At 35.4% G+C, this 22,925-nt stretch overlaps 4 protein-coding genes and 1 pseudogene across 5 annotated transcripts in view; 4 read left to right on the plus strand and 1 right to left on the minus strand.

The window, feature by feature from the left end:
* Positions 1 to 206: 206 nt before the first annotated feature.
* surf1 (SURF1 cytochrome c oxidase assembly factor) lies at positions 207 to 2,869 on the minus strand. Its single transcript, XM_016535841.1, has 9 exons — positions 2,732 to 2,869; positions 2,519 to 2,597; positions 1,894 to 2,021; positions 1,719 to 1,801; positions 1,446 to 1,637; positions 1,278 to 1,350; positions 958 to 1,120; positions 765 to 846; positions 207 to 586 (listed from the first exon to the last, which is right to left on the minus strand). The coding sequence occupies exons 1-9, from the start codon at positions 2,792 to 2,794 to the stop codon at positions 520 to 522; spliced, it is 930 nt and encodes a 309-aa protein (XP_016391327.1). The 5' UTR covers positions 2,795 to 2,869; the 3' UTR covers positions 207 to 519.
* A 76-nt stretch (positions 2,870 to 2,945) lies between these two features.
* On the plus strand, positions 2,946 to 5,332 carry LOC107726300 (surfeit locus protein 6 homolog; annotated as a pseudogene).
* Positions 5,333 to 5,671: 339 nt separating this feature from the next.
* LOC107726298 (kynurenine--oxoglutarate transaminase 1-like) lies at positions 5,672 to 12,088 on the plus strand. Its single transcript, XM_016535840.1, has 13 exons — positions 5,672 to 5,853; positions 6,294 to 6,352; positions 7,009 to 7,156; positions 7,287 to 7,436; positions 7,571 to 7,657; positions 7,746 to 7,871; positions 9,224 to 9,344; positions 9,428 to 9,504; positions 9,647 to 9,736; positions 9,821 to 10,007; positions 10,570 to 10,646; positions 10,747 to 10,833; positions 11,252 to 12,088. Exons 1-13 carry the CDS (start codon positions 5,845 to 5,847, stop codon positions 11,309 to 11,311), a joined length of 1,278 nt encoding a protein of 425 aa, XP_016391326.1. The 5' UTR covers positions 5,672 to 5,844; the 3' UTR covers positions 11,312 to 12,088.
* Positions 12,089 to 16,233: 4,145 nt separating this feature from the next.
* LOC107726293 (dispanin subfamily A member 2b-like) lies at positions 16,234 to 16,801 on the plus strand. Its single transcript, XM_016535829.1, has 2 exons — positions 16,234 to 16,436; positions 16,521 to 16,801. The coding sequence occupies exons 1-2, from the start codon at positions 16,248 to 16,250 to the stop codon at positions 16,689 to 16,691; spliced, it is 360 nt and encodes a 119-aa protein (XP_016391315.1). The 5' UTR covers positions 16,234 to 16,247; the 3' UTR covers positions 16,692 to 16,801.
* Positions 16,802 to 17,365: 564 nt separating this feature from the next.
* The window catches only part of LOC107726302 (5'-AMP-activated protein kinase catalytic subunit alpha-1-like), a 29,399-nt gene continuing 23,839 nt past the window's right edge, over positions 17,366 to 22,925 (plus strand). For both annotated transcript variants that reach the window (XM_016535842.1, XM_016535843.1), the window contains exons 1-2: positions 17,366 to 17,536; positions 22,231 to 22,372. In XM_016535842.1, coding sequence (XP_016391328.1) covers positions 17,440 to 17,536; positions 22,231 to 22,372 — 239 coding nt within the window. In that variant the 5' untranslated portion in view covers positions 17,366 to 17,439. The remainder of the gene's footprint in view (positions 17,537 to 22,230; positions 22,373 to 22,925) is intronic.

Below are 22,925 nucleotides of genomic sequence, written 5' to 3' on the forward strand. Positions count from 1 at the left end.
CTTGAAACTATTAGTTAATGAAATTTAAATGAAACCATCAGCAGGGGTTCCCAAACTTTTTGACTCAAAGCCCTCTCATTTTTCCAACACAATATTTGAAAGCCCCCCCCATATTGGTTTAGATACTTCCTGTGGTATTTCTACATGTTTTAAAACTTGAACAAAACTTAAGAGTGTTGAGGTTTTTAAACCATTTATTTTGTTGCTTTAAGACATGAAATTCTGATTTGGCCTCTTCTGTGTGTTTATTAAAATATTGAGAGGAATATATGATTTCAGTTTAATTTTGCTTTTAGCATTTTATTTAATTTTTTAACACTTAATTCATCCTGTGGCCCTTGAAAACCACTGCTCTAGAGGCTTTGTATCCATCCAAGTAATGCATTAAAGCAATACACATGCACAAACACTCAAACTAATTTAGACAAATCCATGTTTTTATTAACAGTACTGAGTTCAACATAAGTGCTTTATAATTCTAAAGCGTATATTCCATAAGGGCAAAGTGCTGAATATATTTCATAAAGCTATACGCTTAATGAATTTAGCGTACCACATGTAGGAGGTAGCTGCACACAATCCATACCTAAAAAAAGAACAAAGAATAGTTCACCTCATGCTCATCTTTAAGATTACAATCAAATAGTTCCTAAATGGTTTTTAAACTTTTTCTTTTTCAATTCAATAGTAAATGCAGAATTTAAATAAAAACATTATGTTTTAAGGCATGACAATAGATTAGTAATGTGTGTAATTAAACAAACCATGTGATGACATATTGCATGTGTTCATTCCTCAAGGTCACTCTTGTCTGCCCTCCTATTGGCCCACCAGGTATTGTGCTGTCTGAATGAAAAAATAAGATTTTTACAGACTCACCCACTTTTCTGATCAAAACTTTTTATAAGTTTGTACACCATACATTCACCAAACATTAGTATTAAGTGCAGCTCTAACCAAGTACAGCATCAATGAAGATTTCCTCAGCACCAGTGACCTTCGCCATGGACTCCAGGTCACGATAGTGCCACCTATTTGCCTCCACATTGTTTTGAGGGATGAATGGTTTCCGCTGCTCGGTTAAACGCACCACACCAACAAGATCCACATCCTCAATCACCTTTTAGAAAATATAAACACCCCTTTAACATTTAGAGAGATGAAGAAAATGTAACAAAAATGAATATCAAAAATCACAAAGATAAAATTAAGCAAGACCCTTTGATAATGTTTATGCCTAGATTTGATTCAGAAGAGCTTAAGAAAGACAGTATTACCTGTCCCTTCATCCTGGTTTCTGGTCTGATCTTATCTTTTGGTACATAACCTCTGTTCACCAAGATAGTGATCCTAAAAAATTGGTCCAGAAGGTTTTTACACACTCATATCAGAGTGCAAAGCAAGTGTATGTAATTAAGTGAAATTCAAATTGTGTGTGTTTGTACCCCAGATCACTACAGTAGAATGGTGTAATGACATTAGCTCCACTCTGCCCGCTGGAGGAAATCCTGCCTGCCTCCCGGGCCTCTCTCTCAGGGTCCACAGGGGAACGGGGCAGGACGTACAGCTCTTTAGAGTGGTCAAAGTGTCCACGCACCTTTACTCGCCTGTATTGCAGCTGCTTAATTTCCATAGGACTGTGTCACACACAGATTACATCACCATTTCATCTTATAAACACTAGCGATTATGGCACATAGATTTCGAAAGAGACTCACTCTATGGGCAGTGGGATAGGCTCTTTAGTCGTCAGGCTCTGAAGTTCACGGATCAGCTCCAACTTCCACTTTCTGCGTTTCAACTACAAAATCAAATGGAAGGCTTTTCACAAATAGCTAATTGCTGTTTTAGTTATGTTTTTTTATAATTTAAACACCAAGCTCCTGCCTGTACCTGCCATGTTCCAAGACAAAAGGTTGTGGCAGGTATCAACAAGAGAAACCACTTCAGGAAGGAGTCTTCTCCTTTCTCGGTTCCCGCAACAGTGGAACTTGACCGTTGACCAAACCTGGTTAGGATACCTATAGAAAAAATATCTGAACACTTTAAAATCACAAACTGCACAAGCATAATGCCTGAATATATTTCAGCTATATTTAAGTCTAGTCTATTAGAAACTCACTCTAACGGTTAACCTATTTTATTTTATACTACCATTCAAAAGTTTTGGGTTAGCATTTTATTATTATAATTAAAGAAAGAAATTAATAATTTTATTCAGCAAGGATGCAGTAGATTGATGAAAAGTGACAGCTGAAAAATCTAACAGCTGAAAATTCAGCTTTGCCATCACAGGATCAAATTACATTAAAATTAAATACATATTAAGTTAGATTTTTTTTTTTTTTTATAATATTCCACATTATTACAGTTTACCGTTTTTTGATTAAACACATGCAGTCCTGGTGAGCATAAGAGACTTATTAAAGTTATTAAAACCACAAAGTTTTAAACGGTAATGTAGTCAGTTTAGTCAATAATCAAGAATATAGTAAGTGAGCAAGCAAAACTGAATTACACCGGAGTACTGGAGCATCCTGACGTCTGAACAGACCCTGTCGTGTCACAAATAGGGTCCTCTTTGGTGAGATGAGAGTCTGGGAAAAGAACAAATAAACTACACTTTAGCTGTCAAGAATGAGTGTTTGATAACAAACATTTTGATTTAAAAATATATATATATTTTAATGGTAAACTGTTTTATGAGGCGGAAAAATTAAAATGAACTTACACTGCCTCGAATGATCTTAGATGTGCTATTAGAGAACATCAGCATTAATCTGAAACTGCTCATATCTTAGCTGAAATTGTTGTAACCTGAACAGCAACTGTCTGTCAGGTCGACTGCATAACCTGCCTTGTGCTTTCGGGGGAATGTTTTCAATGTAACCATTTCCGGGGATTCCGAAGTTCGAACCATCCTGCGCATGCGCAAGATCATACACACGTGGGGCATGTTTCTGAATTTGTATTTGGTAAAGTTATAAGGATTATTGTATTTAGTGCACATTCCAAGGCTTTTATCTGAATACGTTTGTAATTTCTAAGGAGGTAAAAAAAAAACTTTACACCATTCTCAGCTGATGAAACGGTTACCACATCACAGCAGTTTGGATTGAGCGAGGTATATATACCGTACAAGTCAAACGAATAATGATACGTTTATTAAATGCATTCATTGACGTATTTGTTATTGATATCATAAAATACTGCATAGGTTTCACAGCATTCTGACTTTGTTAAAATTGTAAGCAATGTGTTGTTTTGAGCTGTTTAGTGATGGCATGTTACATATCTGCATCAAATGTCTGTATTAATTAATTTATTTGTTAATTTATTTATAATAGAAAAATGGCCAGCCTTGCTGCGAAGTATGATTACCTAGAGAAGTTGACCCGTAAAGTAAGCGTGTCTCACAACCAGGAGCCGAAGAAAAGACCCTATGGTAAAGTTCTGGATTGTCAATTGCATGTTAATTAATAAGTAAATACTGAACAGGCACCTGCAGGGTTTATTCATTCATTCAAAGTTTGTATTGTCAGAGTAAGTAGTTACAAATAAATAACTTCATTATTTAACTGTAATTAATAAAGTTTTATTAATTCCCCTTTTAGTTCCATTCCGAGGCAGTGGGGTAAATGATGGTGCTCCTTCACAGAAGAAAAAGAAGAACAAACAAAAGGAGATAAACAGAAATAAACCAGTCCCAAAGACCACTCAGCCTGCAGCACCTCCAGTTCAGAGAAAAACGGTCCAGAATGGGATTTCAGAGACACAAAAGGAGCCTGAGGGTAAAAAGTAGTTTGTAAAGAGAGATTAGTAGTTCATCCAGTATGCTTTATTCTTGTTGAATGCTATTGCATTTTTACCTATTAATTTCTGTTAGGTGAAGCATCACAGGAATTTAATGCTGTAGACATTCTTCGTCAGAGGCTTCACCAGAAGATTGAGGAGTCTCGTGGACAGGTACATACATACTCAAGTTGGACTAAAATATTAAAATTGGCTAAAAGTGTTATCTTGGTCAAAGGATTGTTAAATATTTTAATGTTAATATGCTGAATCACTTTACTTCAAGGGATAGTTCACCCTAAAATGAAAATTCTGTCATCATTTTCTCACCCTCAACCTGTATGAGTTTCGTTATTCTGCTGAACACAAAGGAAGATATTTTGAAGAATGTGGGTAACCGAACAGTTTCTGGTCCCCATTGACTTTCAAATAATTTTTTTTATACTATGGAAGTCAGTGTTTACCAACAACTGTTTGGTTGTCCTCATTCTTTAAAATATATTTTTTGTGTTCAACAGAATACTGAAACTCAAACAGTTTGAGGTTGAGTAAATGATTAACTATCCCTTTAAAAATGCCATGTTTAATTGTATGGGTCAGAGAAATTGTTCATTGCTTATAAAAAGCTAAATTGTGACAGTTTTTCTGCAAAAACAAAATAAATTAAAAGTATTATATGAGAAAAAATGAAATGTATTATATCATCCCTTTAAGAGGTTTTAAGCCAAGCATTTATGTTTGTTTTTTTCCAGGGCCCTCCTAAAGATCCCTCCTCTGAGGAGGTAAAGAAGAAACGAGAGAAACGAAAACTAGAAAGGGAGCGTCGAAAGAGGAAAAGGAAAGAGTTTCGAATGAAAAAGTTAGCAGATGCTGCAGCTTTGCAGGCAGGAGAAGAGGACAAAGAAGACAGCAAAGCCCCAACTGCAAGCCACCTCGACATCGACCACGCCTGACAAAAAGGAGCAGAGCTTCATAGTCTTCAACAAGATGGAGGTTGGAGAAGACTATGTGGACAAAGGAACAAAGCTGATGCAGAAAAATAAAAGGAAAGTGAAAGGAACGCTGACTCCGCTTACTGGCAAGAACTACAAACAGCTTTTAACACGCATTGAGGCAAGAAAAGCTCACCTAGAGCAGCTTAAAGAGAAGGATGAAGGGAAAGCAAAAAAAGAGGAAGAGAAGATGAGGTGGACCAATGTTCTCTACAAAGCTGAAGGCATGAAAATCAAAGACAATGAGGAGCTCTTGTGTGCATCATTGAAGAAGGAGAAAATGAAGGCTCAGAAAAAAAAGAAGTGGGCACAGAGGAGCCAGCAAGTCGTGGAGAAGATGCAAAAGAGGCAAGACAAGCGGAGAAGAAATATTAAGAAACGCAAGGATGCCAAGATGGAGAAACGCAAACAGAGGGCAAGGAAAAAGGGTTGTGTACTGCCTGAGGATCTCAAGAAGGCCAGTTTATAGGCAGAACGGATTAAAAGAAGTGAGGATTTGAGGGTAATGCTCTTGGGATAAAGGACTTTACCTTGTGTTTAGGACTGAAAGAGACTAAAAAAAATTATATTTTTTCACAAAATATTATTGTGAAGAAATGTCGTCTTTGTCACTTTTAAGATGTCAACTTTATAAAGAGCATATTTGTGTCCATATTTTGTGTTTTTATTATTCTGTCAAGCCAAGTTTGGACATTTATCTACATTTACGTTTATGTGACTTACAATAGAGGCACATAAGCAATTTGTCACAGAGCCAACAATATTAATGGTGTACTGTACAGGGCAAGGTATATTAGAATGCTAGATTAGGAAACAAAAGATCTGCCTCTTTTGTCGGTTCTGTATATTTAAAGTTGTACAATAAGAATTATCATTACAAATTACAACATGTTGTTGGCCTATATTGTCAATGTTATTGTTAGCAGTCACTGGCCCCGCCCACAGCGGAAGTAGTCTTACAAAAGTGCTGCCTGGAGGAGGAGGAGGTCTGCTCGCAGTTTTATTCAGGAGGACGCTTGAGAAGTTAATGTGTGATTTCGTTAACGGCTGGGGAAAGTAAATGAGCAAGGTTTGGTGCAAAACAGGGAGTTCTGTGTATTCGTTTTTTATAATACAGTATGAAATCGACAAAGTATGCTTCGATTTTCACTTGAATCTAAATCCCAAGGACAAGACTGCTGTCATGTCACTGAATCATTGACTGTACACGTTTTTAAGGTTGACAGTTAAAATGCTAGAGATATGGCGTGATTCTAATTGTACTGTGTGTGTGTGTTACTGATTTACGAGCAGAAATCCTGCACTAAAGGCGTTTCTGAAACACTGGCATGTGGAAAAGAGCGGCGGTAAATGTACCTTCGCTGTCAATCGGATTAGTAAACGCAGGTTTTCGTGATAAGGTATGAGACATTTCACACTCGATCGCTACACTCATGTATGCATGATCAAGCTCTGGTTTAGTAATATGCAATCATTTTATCTTACTGCATGATTTTCTTGATTATGCAGGGCAATATGTCGCGTAAATTGCACGCGAGAAGAATTGAAGGAATTGACAAGAATATATGGTAATTAAGTTTCATGGCTATGAATGAAGTGAAAGTATAAATGGGTAGACGGTAGCCATTTAGTGCTGTACATCCGGCTTATTACACGACACTTGCCAAATAAGTAAATACATGGATATAAAATATTGAGTTATTTTATTAAAATGTTGGAATGCCTAAGTTTCCGCTAAAAAAGTCATTATAACTTAGAAAACATCCGGTCAAGCAGCAAGACGAGCACTGCAAAATATAGACCTACTTGTTTAATTATGCATTTTTAATAAAATATCTTGGTATATTAAAAAGGTATATTTCGCAATTTTCGTCGCGTTGATTGATCAATAGTTTTCCTAGTATAATCGATATTTTTTCAGTTTTATTATTATTATTATGCCACCAATGTAATCTATGAATGTCTTCCATGCCATAAATATTAAAATTAATACTGTCCTCCATTTTTAAAATCGGTAGTCGCAATAACAGTTTTAAGTCTCAAGATGGCGCCAATTAGCTATTCTAGTAGTTCAGTGAGCTGTGTAATAATCTACCTAAAACTACCTGAAGAATAGTTTATTACTCCCTCCCACATATTGTCAAGTCAAGTAAATGAACTCAAATGTTTGCTCATTTTAATGTTTAAAACTGCATGTTATTCCTTTTCTGTATGTCATCTGTAGGGTGGAATTCAGTCAGCTGGCTGCTGACTATAAGGCTGTGAACCTGGGTCAGGGCTTCCCTGATTTCTCCCCTCCTCATTTCATTCAGGAGGCCTTCTGCAAAGCCCTGAATGGAGGTTTCTCCAAGCACCAGTATACACGCGCTTTTGTAAGACATTAAAAGTGCAAGTACAAGTGCTTTGTTCGCTTGCAGTTTGTCTGTTTAGTAAATGTTCAACCACTGCATAATATAATAATTATATTAGTAAAGTTTTGCTAAAGAATCTTACAACATGCAGGGCCACCCAAATCTTGTGAAGATCCTGGCCAAATTCTTCAGTAGGATTGTTGGCCGGGAAATAGACCCAATGGAGGATATCTTGGTTTCTGTAGGAGCATATCAAGCACTTTTCTGCACCTTCCAAGCTCTTATTGATGAGGGCGATGAGGTAACATTATTGTTATAAAGACAATATTCATATTCAGATAATTATATTGTTAAAAGATAAAAAAGACACTCACTGTTTCCTTATGTTCAATACGTGGTATCAGAATGCCCATTTTTCCCTTTTTTTGAGCGCAGGTGATTATTGTGGAGCCATTCTTTGACTGTTATCAGCCAATGGTAATGATGGCAGGCGGAACAGCTATATATGTGCCCCTTAAACCAGTATGTTCATATATCACGTGTCAAGACCTGTTTGCTTGATCTGAAATTAAAATGTTTATTTTGAATAATATTAGCTGTGTATTGACAGAGGGAAGGCTGTGGTCCTGTTCTATCCAGTGCTGACTGGGTGTTGTCTCCTGAAGAGTTGGCGAGTAAATTTAGTCCTCGTACCAAAGCCATTGTCATTAACACTCCTAATAACCCTCTTGGCAAGGTGAGTCAGTCACCAACAAATGGAGGACAATTTTACCTTTTGTTGTACTGTTGTCCAATATAGTCTTTTATGAGCGAATTTCACGAAAACTGTCAAGAAATGTCTGGGTTATGTTTCACCCCAAATCAAAAGAATGAAATAAGAACTTACATTTTGCAAAGAAATTAGGTCTTTTTAAATACCATTTACATTTTTTCGTCATGACATTATTTATATATAATAATATAGAAATATATAGATAGATAGAGATAAGAGATTAACAACATATGTCTGGACAGGCAGTGTTACTGTAATGAGAATGCTATTTTTCACATTACATAAGATTTATATTTGGATCATTTTTATAAGCACTACTGTTCAAAAGTTTAATTTTTTAAAGGGGTCATATGATGCGATTTCAATTTTTCCTTTCTCTTTGAAGTGTTACAAGCTCTTGGTGCATAAAGAAGATCTGTAAAGTTGCAAAGACTAAAGTCTCAAATCCAAAGAGATATTCTTTATAAAAGAATACTCTAGGCCACGGCTCACTCTAGCCCGCTGTGTGTTTCGTTGTTTCGTTGTGAAAGCGAAACTACTTTGTTTGGTCTTCCAAAAGAGGACACGACTAGAAATCAGTGGTTAAGTTGTATTTACAACACTGTTCCAGAACAGTTCAACCCAAATATTCAGATGTGTGCAGCGCATTTTATGGAGGACTGTTTCCTGATCCTGGTAGAGTAGACTACAATGCCAGCTGTTCTGACGACTCACACCCTTTAATGTTTAATGAAAGAAGTCTCTTATGCTCACTAAAGCTGCATTTATTTGATCAAAAATATAGTAAAAACAGTAATATTGTGAAATATTATTTAAATTTAAATGACTGTTTTCTATTTTAAATATATTGAGTAATTTATTCCTGTGATGACAAAGCTGAATTTTCAGCAGCATTACTCCAGTCTTCAGTGTCTTATGATCCATATGCTTAAGAAATATTTCTTAATATTATCAATGTTGAAAACCGTTGTTCTGCTTAATATTTTTATGGAAACCATGATACATTTTTTTTCCAGAATTATTTAATGAATAGAAAGTGTGAAAGAACTGCATTTATTATAATAGAAATCTGTTGTAACATTGTAAATGTCTTTACTGTCACTTTTCAATTATCAATTTAATGCATCTTTGCTGAATAAAAGTATTAATTTCTTTAAAAAATAAATCTTACTGACTCCAAATCTTTGAATGGAAATGTAATTAATATAAAAATGCAAACTGACACTGAGCTGGAATGACCTTTCAGGTCAGTGGGTGAGATTTTTACTACAGAGACGAATATGTTCAGCCTAAGCCTGAACTGTGCTTTCTTGCAGGTCTATCAGCAGGAGGAACTTCAGATGATTGCGGACTTGTGTATTAAACATGACGTCATTTGCATCAGCGATGAGGTATACGAGTGGCTCACATATGATGGAACAAAACATGTGAAAATTGGTAAGAGCAATACTATGCAGGTAATGCAATTAATCACAATTTTGTGGACGTTTAAAGCAACAGAATTTTTTTTTTTTTGACAGCCAGTCTGCCAGGTATGTGGGAACACACTGTCACCATTGGGAGTGCAGGCAAGACTTTCAGTGCCACAGGATGGAAGGTGAGCTGGTCAAATTGAACAGGATTTGTGTCTTGCATTGTTATTTTCCTCTGTTTGTCTTAATGTCTTTGACTGGCTGGAAGTGTCATGGTGATAAGGTTCAGTATGCAGGTCATTAAATTACTCTATTATTTTAATGAAGGTGGGTTGGGCAATGGGACCAGGGCATATCCTGAAGCACTTAAAAACCGTCCATCAGAATTCAGTGTATCACTGTGCCACAGCTGCCCAGGTAAAACAATGCTCCTTTGTTTTAGGGGTAAAGTGTGTGTATTTTGTTTTCAGTGGGCTGACATTGTCTAATGTTGTTCTTAAGGAGGCTGTAGCAGTAGGTTTTCAGAGGGAATATTATGTATTTGGATCAGAGGAAAGCTATTTCCACCAGTTACCCATACATCTTCATGAAAAGCGACTGAGGCTGGCAGATTGTCTGAAGAGTGTTGGCCTAAAACCTGTACTACCCCAGGGAGGATACTTCATGATCGCAGATATCTCAAATCTTAGTAAGTAACAGTGAAAAAATGTAGAACAAAGTATTAAAGCAGGAACTCGGATTTCTTTATGGATTATACAAATACAATTTTTATATCTGAGAATTCCAGAGATGAGGTGCTTTTATGTTTTTGTTCTGAAAATTCTCTTCTTGAGATTGTTAATTGTTCTCTCTTTTTATGGTAATACATAACATCACTTATTGTTCCCACACCCTTTTCCATGTTTATTGGATAAAGATACTTTAAAAATAATTTTATAGGGTTTACATCATATTATAGAGCCATTTTTAGCTGGTAAAATATTGTAGCTGGAAAGTAAAAAAATATACATCTTTTATAGAATTATAAATATATATTTATAATAGAATATTTCTATAATTTAAGATTTTATTAATTTCCAGGAAAAGTTTAAAATTCCCTGATATTTCCAGGTTTTCCATGAATAGGGGAATCCTCATAATATGAGAAATCATAGTACAAAAAGGCTGTGATAGCATTGTTTTGACATGATTATTTCAAAATAAAGTTTGTTCTTCTTATTGCTTTTTGTTTTTAAATGTTTTTCTACAAGATGTTGACCTTACTGACCCTAGTACTAAAGATGAACCCTATGACTACAGATTTGTGAAATGGCTCATAAAAGAGAAGGTAAACTAAAACATAGCATTTACAGATGGGTTATAAAGTATTCTCATATAGTGACATCTGTGAGCAAAATATGTTGTTAAAGTTCTTCACTTCTGAATAGGGACTGGCCACTATCCCCGTGTCTGCATTCTACAGCCCGGAACACAAAGACGAATTCCAGAAATACATCCGATTCTGCTTTGTAAAGGTATTTTTAACACACACACAAAAAAAAATTATGCAGAACATAACATTTTAACCATTTTAAAAATTAAGTTCTTTATAATTATTTGGGATGTCAATGTTGTTAGATTTTTTTTTTATCAATAACATTATGTATGCTTAATATATTAGCTTTTCATAAATTACTGCATTGTGAATTTTATGCTTCGGAGACTCTTTATTAAGTTTAGTTATCATCATTACAAGTTCTTTTTACTTTACTTTTAGTAAACTCCACGTAAACTTTGACAGCCCTGATCATTTTTTATGTAATATGTCTTGCTTTATGTGGTGAATAGTACATTATTATACTAAATCAGGAAAAGTGGTTGCCATTGTGATCTGTTCACCTTGTTAAAATGTTGTTTATATTATTTAATTCATATTTTTGTAAACATTAATAGGAGGACTCAACCCTGCAAGCAGCAGAGGACATACTGAGGCAGTGGAGTGACAGCAAATGAAAATTCAAAATTCAGACAGTACAGGCCTTGCACAGACTGAAAAATCTGAAAAGCAAGAGATCTTATAGCATGATCTAAAATGAGACTGGTTTGTAGCAGTTTGGGATATGAATAGTTATTAAAAAGAAAAGTGTTTATTATTAGGCTGAAGATTGACTATATGCAGGACTAGCAGATGGTGCTAATTGCATCACAGAACAGAGGGATGAAAATCTTGCATGGCATGTGTGGTTAAAAAAAGGAAATGAGAATCAGTCCCATGATAACAATCAATATCATATCATTTTATTATCAGTAAAATTTTATGCTAAAAATATATTAGTGGGTGGAATCTTTTCAGCCGGTTAAGCATTATTGTTCTTTGATTGTCATGTTCGTCCCCTTTTTTTATTTTTTTATGCGTTGTATTGCCACATACTTTCTTTCCTCTCTGGATTATACCTTGAACTGCATTACTGCCTGTAATTACTGGCTACACTCCAAGTTACAAATTACACATTAATAGATTTCACTTCATCTTAAACTGTTTTATTAACTTAATGTAAGTATTATATGCGGCCACTTTCATCATAAAATATTGCAAACTACATTGTACGTCTGCATGTAAATCTAAATGAGCTTTCTTTGTAGATGGTCTGACTCTAAACACTGTCACCAATTACATAAGTTCTTTCACACACTTCTGCAGGAGAGAGCAATAATGTGTCGCACACTGGTTTGTAGGACACGGACACGGGGTTGTTGATCAGCTTTTTTCGAAGGCTTGATTGTGTTTATGGGGTGCAGTGTAACGTGTTCATGCTTCGTTTTTATAAAAAACACATTATTTTTCACATATTTTACCTTCATTCTAACATTTCCGTTCTCGTCAAAACGGTCTGTTGAGTTCCTGGTTCTAGGAAGCCCCTCCCTCAGACATATGCAATGGGATCAGATTGGTAGCTGGGCTCAGATTCGGCCGATCGCTAACTAGGGGTGCAACGGATCGTAGATTAACCGTGATCCGTACGGATCAGGCTGCACGGTTCGGCACGCGTGTGATTTGCGGATTAACTTAAGTTTAACCATCATAGAGTTAAAGTTTATCATTTGCACATGTTTTGTCTTGCCAGTTTACACATTCAAGCAATTTTAACTCGCGCGCTGTTTTCTGTGCGCTCAGCCGCTGCCGCACACACCCGAAGCGCACACGCAGAAAGAGAGACACCGCGTGAACAGCGAATTGATTCCTTTCACATACACACAAAGTTATGTTAAAATATCCGTTTTGGCAAGTATTCTAGTAAACACCGTCGGTTATGTCTTAAGTGAGCGTAAACAGCTGAGAAAAAAAACTGTCAGTATTAGGTCCGTGCATTTGGTCTTAAAGAGACAGCAGCCAATAAATACCTGTTTCTGTCTGCTAATCAAATAACACCACAGCCCTAACAAAGATTAATCTGTATTTAACTTGTGCAGTGAGCACTATTGTGTTATTTTACACTTAATTATTACATTTCTGCACCTCAATGCTACTGTTTCTGACTTTGTTTGTAACTGTTTTGTTGTATTCATCTATGCTTGTAATTTGTGTAATTGTTCATGTTTTATTACTAACTTTATTAAAGCTAGTAGTTTTGCTGTGGTATAGAAGTACTTAAAGTAAGCTTTCACTAATGTTTTTTATTTATTTTTTTTTTTTTTGCTTATCCAAAAAATGATCCGATCCGTGACTCAAAATCTGTAATATGATTCGAACTGTGAGTTTTGTGATCCGTTGCAGCACTATCGCTAACTGCCTAGTGCACATTGTCCGGAAACGTCACGCCCCCTTGCCATTGCGGGTAGTTGCATGTGCTCTGGTGTAGGGATGAAACGATTACCGGTTTTACGATAAATCATGATAAAAATCCCCACGGTTAGTATTACCGTTTCATATTTTCATTGTCATTAAAACCGTATTCGATTACCGCGATTTGAACAACTCTTTTTGTGTGAAAACACGGCTGAAGGCTGGGAGGTTTTAAAAGAGTGCTAAGGGAATTATTCAAATGAATATATGAATGAATTAATTATATTAATGTACCTCTGAAGGTTCTGACTGCCTTCAGAAAAGATTCGAAGGCATTTTGTTTTCATCTTCGCTCCATGTAATACCTATAAAGTAGTGTTCTTAATCGCAATGCTGCTTTGTCCACGGAGGTTACGGGAAACGGCTCAAAATTCTGCTGTTCCATAAGTGCCACCTGCTGAGAGAGTGGATTTACAGAGAGTTACACTTGCATCCAGCCTGTGTGCAGTTTTTGTCTGTCCAAAAAATTGGATTGAATTTGCATGCCCTGCTGTAAAATTTGACCGGTTGATAAAAAAAATAAATAAATTGTGGATTCACCACATTTAAACAATTCGGATAAAGTATCTAGAATTATTTATGGAGCAGATAAAATACATCTAATCATTTATTAATCAATTATCAATTTTTTTTGTTTAAAGGCTGAAATGTGAGGTTTGGCATTTTATGAAACTTTTTCAAAGCTTTATTTGAACGTTATTAGATAAACTGTTGTCAGTTATGTTGTCATTTTAAATCTGGACATCATTGGTAATGTTATTGATTTAGTGTTTATGCAAACAAAACGTAATTTTATTTGCCGTTTGTTGATTTTAAATATAAAATATTGGTGAAACGATTTATGTGTCAACTTTTTGAACATTTCCAGCACATTTTAACAATACCATGATAATACTGATAACCATGATAATTTTGGTCACTATAATCGTGATAAGAATTTTTCATACCGTTTCATCTCTACTCCGGTGTATGGTAAACAATGGTGTCAATATTGCCTTATCAGTTTGATCCTGAATCAAACCAGAGAATATTAGGGAAGGGGATCGAGCAGAACTTGTGCAAGCACAGGTCTTTACAGGATGTTTCAGAATGGTATGTTTTTTGTTTGTAGTTCTCTCATACTTTTAGATATACTGTTATTTGTAATTGCTACTGCTGTTTGTTTGCTTTTGATATACGGGTTTATCCTGATTAAAGCTTTATTACAGCAGAATACATAATTGTGTTGTAGCATTATTGTAAAGTAATTGTTTAATTTGTAAAAGTAAGAAGTGTTTGCTTATTAACAAAATCTAGTGTACCGCGTAGATTGAGGAAGCTGCCCTTCGTAAAATGTGCAGCACAGAGAGCTATAATGGTATTATAAATAATTTTCAGGAACTAAGTTAAAAATACATTTTAAACATTTGTAATCTTAACCAACAAAGTGGACCTGCAATCGGGGTGAAAATAACATAATGTATACTATTAGTATAAGCTATAACTTATAACTATAAGCGTTTCGACAGCATGGCAACAACACTAACGTACAACTCTTCCTCTTCTCTAAAGCAGCCCAACATGGCCTCGCCCCCTTTGTTGTGTGTTCCTGGGGCAGGGTTTATGTAAATCTTTGTGACAGAAGAAGCTCGTTAAAGTCCCTATCAGCCTTTTTTTGGGGGGTAGTCCTTAAACAGCGATTTCTTTAAAAGAGAATATCTCCCTTTGCATTGAACTTTCAGCGTCGTAACTTTGCAGACGTTATTCATGCTCAGCAACATTACACATTAACTAAAGTTATAAAAGTAAAATTATAATCAACCACCCCTTTAAATGTGTAATTTTTCTAAAATGTTTGTTAAACGTGTTTAAATGTAGGCAATATTGTATTTTAAAACAGTATAAAATATCTTGTATTAAGGCCTAGGCTACTCATCAAAAATAAAGATATGATGTAATGAAAATTAAGAGATCATGTAAACTAGTGGTTTCATGTATTTTACAAAGAGAGGATTAGGTTAAATTGTAAGTACTAATTCAAGTATGAGGTTAAAAAAATTAATAAATAAATAAGCTATTATTATTGTAAAAATGAATGGGTAAATCAAACTATTAGCAGACATCCCACCCTGCAGGTTTAACGGTAAGGCCACTTCTCTTTTGCTTACTCAATTTCCTGGATATTACGAACAATCGGTGAGCACCAGAGATCAGCTATCCATTAGTGATGGGAAGTCCGGTTCTTTTCCGCGAACCGGTTCTTTCGGACAGTTCGTTTCAATTAACCGGTTCATCGGTTCTTTTACGCCCTAACCATTTGCGAGAGACTCCCGGAGCATCTGGGAGAGGTGGGATGCTGGGTTAAATAAACAACCCAGTGGAACTAGCCGCTTTATAAAAGACAGAGAGCCAGCCACCATTCAAGCACTCAGACGCTTTTGCCTTTGCTATGTTTTTAACCCACTCTGAGAATCAATGTGTTAGCCCAACATGTGTTCTGTCCTATATTCAGCCACTGGACTAAAAAAACAACAACAACAAAATCGATTAATGGCGATTAATCACATCCAAAATAAAAGTTTGTGTTTGTTTACATAGTATGTGTGTGTGTATATTTATATGTATATATAAATACATACCCATACATGTATATATTTAAGCAATTTTTACATGTATTCATATTTGTATATAATTTATATGTATGTATTTAAATATACATTCAGCACACACACATATATTATGTAAACACAAACTTTTATTTTGGATGTGATTAATTGCGATTTATTGATTTGACAGCACTAGTATCATCAGGAGCCACCCATGGGTATTCATTTTATGTTTCCTGTAAATGCTTTTTTTAACTCAATTTTTTATTTGTGTCATGTATAAACCTGTTTGTTGGTGTGTCTATGTTGAAAACAGTAATAAAAGTTACACAAATAAAAAATACACAGAGATTTTTTCAGCTACTTTCAGACATTGTTTCTGAGTGTACTACCCCTTTAACTCTGCCCATTGTTCTTTAATATTGCAAAATACGCACACGTACACACCAGTTAGACTCTATAAAAGAGAGCTGAACACTTGCAAACATCACTGAGAGCAACTTCTTGCTATTGAACTGATATGGCGATGCAGAACTACCCAGCACCTGGGGGGATCCTTATGCAGGACAATAGAGTCTACACTGCCCAGCCAGTAATAGTGTCCATGCCTGACCAAAACGTCAATGATGATATAATTTTTTCCACATTCAATCTTCACTTCTGCAACCCTTGCTGTCTTGGGTTTGGGGCCTTTTACAACTCAATAAAGGTAAGCAATATACATGTATGCAATTATATAACTGTCCTGCTGCTTTACAAATACCTGAAGCTTATCATATTTTATGTCTGTCAGGCCAGGGACAGCAGATTGCTTGGAGACTTCCCAATGGCACGGTCTTATGGCGCCAGAGCTCGCCGCATAAACATTGCTGCCATCGTTATTGGTTCCATCGCTATACTTATCTTCATCATCGTCCTTGCCAAGTCAATGAATCAACTCACATCAAGTTATTACCATCATTAACTTCATCAAAGAATTGATGTCTGAATGTTTTTTGCTTTTTTAATGCCTGTCATTAAAACATTTATACTTGTTGAAACTTTGCTTTGTTCTTGTTTGGTCATTGTCACACACACACATATATATATATATACAAGCTATACACATTATTTACACATACATATAGAAGCAGTTCAGCTGTTTATTTTATTTTTTGGAACCTGTGATATATAACAATATATGTCTTTATCACTTTTATCAATTTAACATAATTTGCTGAATTTGCTTTTTGTGTGTGTGTAACATCAAGAGAACATAAATGTCTCTAATAATTATTTTCAGTTCATGTTTTCATAACAATAAACTAACCTTTTATAATTGTTGTTTTCTAATTGTTTTCATTTTTGACATCCAATAGTGTACCCCAGTAAACAGCACTTGTGGTTAGACTCAAACTAAGCTTAAATTTAGCCAGTTAATCACTCATTCCTGCTAATAATAATAATAACAATAATATTAGCATTATTATCATTGTCATATAAAATTATTATTATTAATTATAATTTTATTTTATTATTTTTATTTCATCTATTGCATTAATTTTGTTGGTACAATTAGTTAATATTTTCTTATAATGCATTAATCATTAATCCAATCGTTTGGAGCTTGCTATTTTGGCGCGCTCTTCTGTACCGGTAGTTGTCAGTAGAGACGCCGCTCTCGCCCCCGTCCCGCTGCTGCTGCCTCTCTCAGGTAGGGCCTCTGAGCGAAGATGGCGACGGACAAACAGAAACATGAAGGCAGGGTGAAAATCGGACATTATATTCTCGGAGACACACTAGGAGTGGGAACGTTTGGAAAAGTCAAAGGTAAAACTTTCCGAGGTGCTTTGTGTTATTGCTGTATTGAAAACAGTAAAGCAAAACTGGAGAGGATCGAGCCTTTAAATGCGGCTAAAGCAGTAGCACAAACTGCAGCACTTGTTGGCTAATGACAGTGTAGTCATGAATCAAACATTAAACAGCAAAGCTTTCTGCTGTGATTAGCGTTGATAGTGTCGGCCATTCGATACTTACGTGGTTTTCTGAATATTTGCGTGCATGTATTGTGTTAGTGTGGTTTGTAGAGGGATTGGGCGCAGCTAACCTGTTTAGCTTCATGGTTTATGAAGTGATTAGTATTCTGAAGTTGCAGTTTGATGAGGATTGATAGACTCGCTCGTGCTTAGGCCAAATGACAGCTACAGATGCAGCTAGTCATAAAGTCTTTGTCAGAATGACAAGAAAGTAGTTTATTTAAAAAAAGTTAATTTTGCTGATAAGGTGCATGCGATGAGTCAGATGAATTAAAAAATCTTGCGCTTTTTGTGTGATCCATAATTGCACAGTCTTTATGACTTAATAAATCGAGTATGATATGTATATTTATGCCAATTAATGACATTCGTATGCGCTAGGGGTGTAACAACTTAATGATAAAGTTGACAATGAAAATTATCGACAGCAAATTTGATCATCGATTGATCATTTTTGAAAATAAAACATCCGCCGGTCAAGTCACTTTACAGTAACTTAGTGAATAACGCATTTCTGTGGACAAAACACATCTGACATATAGTAACACCAAGTAGGGTTGGCAGAGTACAGTAGAGAAACTTTCTGCTTTTTTCATCACTACACAAAAACTAGATGCTGAAAGAAAGTGATTTTTCACATTATATTTATTTTGCTTATGTACTAAAATATCATAAATTGATAATAGCCATAAGTAGTTTTCCCTCCCACAATTAGCTCATATACATAAGGTGCATTTTTGTTTCAACTTGTACCCATATAGTGTACAGTTGAAACAGTACCATGGTACAGTTGAGACACCCATTCTTAATGCTCTAAAGCTCGCTAACCATTTATTGCAAATGTGATAAATTACAGTTGTGCATTTTTTTAAATTCAGATTTATTTATTCGCTTCATTTAATTCAGATTCAGTTAAACAAAATAGCAACAAAATATTTAACACTGGAAAAGATTTGGCAAACAGTACAAATGTAAACAGTAAACTAAAAAGACATAAAGTCCACTCACTGACTACGTTGCATAACACACACACACAGGTATTTCTAACATTATGGGACATTCCATAAGCGTAGTGGTTTTTCTACTGTACAGACAGTATATTTTATCCCCCTACATACCAGTATATTCTATAACCCTACCCCTAAACCTACCCATCACTCGTAACTTTCTGTATTTTTACATTTTCAATCAGTCTGTATGATATATAAGCTTGTTTCCTCATGGGGACCTAAAAATGTTCCCATAAGGTTAGAATTTACTGGTTTTTACTATACTTGTACATTTGGTCCCCATAACGTAGGTAATACCAGTACACACACACATGCAGCCTCTTTTTCATTTTCTATGATTGATCTGTTCATGCATGCAATTTATAGTGACCTATAAAGGGTGTATCAACTCTACCCACTTTACCACCTTGGTATGTTCACAAAATGCTATGTTATTCTTTTAACATTCATGTTATAAAATATGTCCATTAATAATAGACATTTGAAATATCTCAAATATAATTTTTTGAACATAATTTGCGAAGCATGTGTGTAAATGTGACTTTTAACCTATTATCATAACACTGTACAACGAAACAGCATGTGACGCAATAGGACACCAATCCGGTTACAGTTGACAACTTTCAACTTTTGCCGATATCTTCAGAGTGGAAAGATACACACCTTTCAAATTTCCCATAATCAAAGAGAATGCTAATAAGCATGTGTGGAGCAAAAATCACTGCTCGGGTTTCCTGTGCACGCAAGTTATTTAAGGTGTTTCAACTGTACACATGTCCCAAATGTACTCAGTCTACCCTAGTTATATTTTTATTAGAGCAGTAAATGTAAAGGGATGGTTGTAATTAGAGCCCGACCGATATGGATTTTTTTTGGGACCGATATTACGGAGTAAAAAAAGGCTGATATCGATATATCGGCCGATATTCTTTGTGTATATTATAATACAGTACCAGTTAAAAGTTTGGACACTTTCCCATTCGTGTGTGCAAACATTTGACTGGTACTATATATAGAATACAGTATATACATAAACAGAATATATATACATAAACACATTTTTTGCAATGATCACTCAAATGTGGTCATCAAACACTCATAATGATGTGACAGAGATATGTAATGGAGGCAGGGCATTTAACAATAAACTATTACCAAAATGAGTCTGATATCAGTGCACTGAACAGTTATTTCAGTTAAATTCCATTCAACTTTATTCCGTTGAAGTTTATTTCACTTCGGAACATTCCTTCACGGATTTGCTCTACTGTCTTCACACACAGACGAAACTTACTAGAGAAGTGGGAAGTGTGACATAATATAGCCTACCTCTGTAAATAAATACTATTTAAATTCACGTCCCGCACACTTTAATGCCCTTTGAATGTAACGTGTACGTTCCCTTGGAACTGGAATCATGGCAGAATATCACGTGAAGTCAACTTCGCAGGGCACTTACGGACGAATAAGACAACGCTTGAATGCTGCTGCCTGAACAAGAGACTGTTGGCTGGTGTCACACGTATCTCACGAACACGGCGGCGGATCTCCACCAAATTCGGGGGATCCCTTCAGCTCGAGCAACCTGAGGAGCTGAAGGGATCCCCCGAATTTGGTGCGGATCCGCCACGCCGTTACGGAGATATCACCGTTCAAAGTTTCAATGGTTTTCCATAGACTTAAGCTTTAAAGCGTTTCATCCAGGTCGCCAGTAGCAAACAATGGAGCGCGCTCTGCTGGACAAACTAAGTAATTACACAATTTCAAGTATTTTATCTGCATTATGCTCTGAAAAAAAAAAATCATATCAACGGCATATTCGCCAATACAGATATATCGGTGACCGGCTCATATCGGCCGATAAAATCGGCAAAACGATATATCGGTCGGGCTCTAGTTGTAATAAAGTATAAATGTAATATAATTACTTTATCCAGATAAGTGAATGTGTGTGTTTAGTCTGTGCTTCTGTTTCTCTTTATTATTTGTGGTCAAGTTTTAGAATGTAATGTTTATATTAAACCTTTTATTGCATATAATGTATAGCATGGCCTACATAGATACATTCTTCAGTTTGCACACTGTTTGAACGACAACATTGGGCAGGATGTTAAAAATAAAAAAACTGAAAATTAAAAATTTACTTTTAAGCAGATAAAATTAATTGAAGACAGATTAATTGATTAGGCTAATCAAAATAGTCATTAGTCACAGCCCTACTTATAACTGTATGTTTGCCAAGTAGCAGCCAACAGTTGATGACATTTCAAAAAGTCCAGTCTTTCTCATTCGCTTTCTTTTTATTTTTTATTTTTTTTATTTTTTTATTTTTATTTTTGTTGCCCACACTAAATCTGACGCAATAATGAAATGCCAAAGATTCCAAGCAGAAGTGTGTTGTGTATAAGAATTTCTGGTAAAAGAGAAGTTGTTATATGACTGACAGAACATTGAAACTACTAATCACCAATCTAACAAGTAGCCTTTATGAACCAGGTTGATAGTGATGTTTTAGTACTAAGACATAAGTGAGGTCTGTGGACACACACACACACACACACACACACACACACAATTCCCTCTGCATGACTGAGTTTGTGTTAATGCATAACTAGAGCAGCCTAGTTAATGCTGGTAAACTTTTTAAATGTTGCAAATTAACTGAGACCATACACAGCTTCTAGGAATGGTTCAATGTACGGCCTTCAGCACTTACTGATGCAGCAATATCCAGCCTTATAAGAAACTTGTTGGCAAAGCCTTTGCCCATATAAAAATAGTTTCTGGAAAAATTGAATAAATGTGCGGTGAACCTCACACATTAACTACAAGCTTCAAAGGTGTTGATTTTCAGCTCTTTGAGCATCATTTAGCTCAGTGTATCTTAAGAGTTACTTCAGGACACAACTTTTACAGTAGCAGTGTTTATGGTACAAAAGTAAACAAAAATGTAAAACCAATATTGACAATATCAAACGGTAATATATTGTAGTAGTTATCATTATTATCATAAACAGCATTGGCCTAACATTTTGGAAACTGATTGGGCTTAATAGTAAAATTGACAATTTTGTCAATGCCTACAACAGCAAATGAGTGATTTATCAGTACGGAACAAACACTAGGTGAAATAAAGTATTAGTTTTAGCCAAATTACCAAGTGACATGGATTTGTACCGTTTGTACAAGTAGTCATTGCCATCAACAACAAAAGATTGAGAGAACGCTTTTTGTTCCTTTTCAAAAGCCTGTTTATTTTGCTATCATAAGTATGCATGGTTAAATGCTTGCTTGCATTTTATTATTTGTGTTTAGCAATTTTTCCACTACTGTCCATTGCCCTTTCAGAACAGACCTGTCACCCACTGGCACTTGTGGATCTTTCTCATAAAGACATTGGACATTTTATTGTATATTCTCCAATGACCTGCATAAATGTAAGCCTTCACAAACGTGTTTCTTCTACCTGTCTATGCAGTGGGCCAGCATGAGTTGACCAAGCACCAGGTGGCGGTAAAGATTCTGAACCGGCAGAAGATCCGCAGTCTGGATGTTGTGGGTAAGATTCGACGCGAGATCCAGAACCTCAAACTCTTCCGTCACCCACATATAATCAAACTGTGAGTACTGATTCATTCCACCTGCATTCTAATACACAGATTATGAATTTACAATGTTCTATTTGGGGGCTAGAATGTGCAACTTTTTTTGACCTCCTCGTAATTGTTTTTTTTATATATATATATATATATATATATATATATACCGAAGGTATGTTAAAAGAAATAGTATAACTTTACAATCCGTATCCTGTCTCATGTAATTGCTCAATCAGTGTTTCAGCCGCGCAAAGACGTCAATATAACGGCTTGTAAACAATGTCACGTAACTTCACATTTACCTCAGAAAAACATATTCGGTTACCATAAACTCATTAGTCAGATAGAAAAATAAACTGTAGAGAGGAGCATTTTGCTAAATATATGCACTATATAGTATATTCATTATAACTTTTACTGTTCTTCAAAGTTGAATTTGTATTTTTTATGATAGCCACCATTTAAATGTTTATTAAAAAAACGAATTGAAGTAGAAATATTATTATGTAATTGTAACTTTTATTATATAAAAACTTCATTAAGTGTAATTTTAACAAATCAGTCAATTTAAAAA

The sequence above is a fragment of the Sinocyclocheilus rhinocerous genome, unplaced genomic scaffold, assembly GCF_001515625.1.
Source record: "Sinocyclocheilus rhinocerous isolate Xijiao unplaced genomic scaffold, SAMN03320098_v1.1 scaffold486, whole genome shotgun sequence".
In the NCBI taxonomy this organism is placed as follows: domain Eukaryota; kingdom Metazoa; phylum Chordata; class Actinopteri; order Cypriniformes; family Cyprinidae; genus Sinocyclocheilus; species Sinocyclocheilus rhinocerous.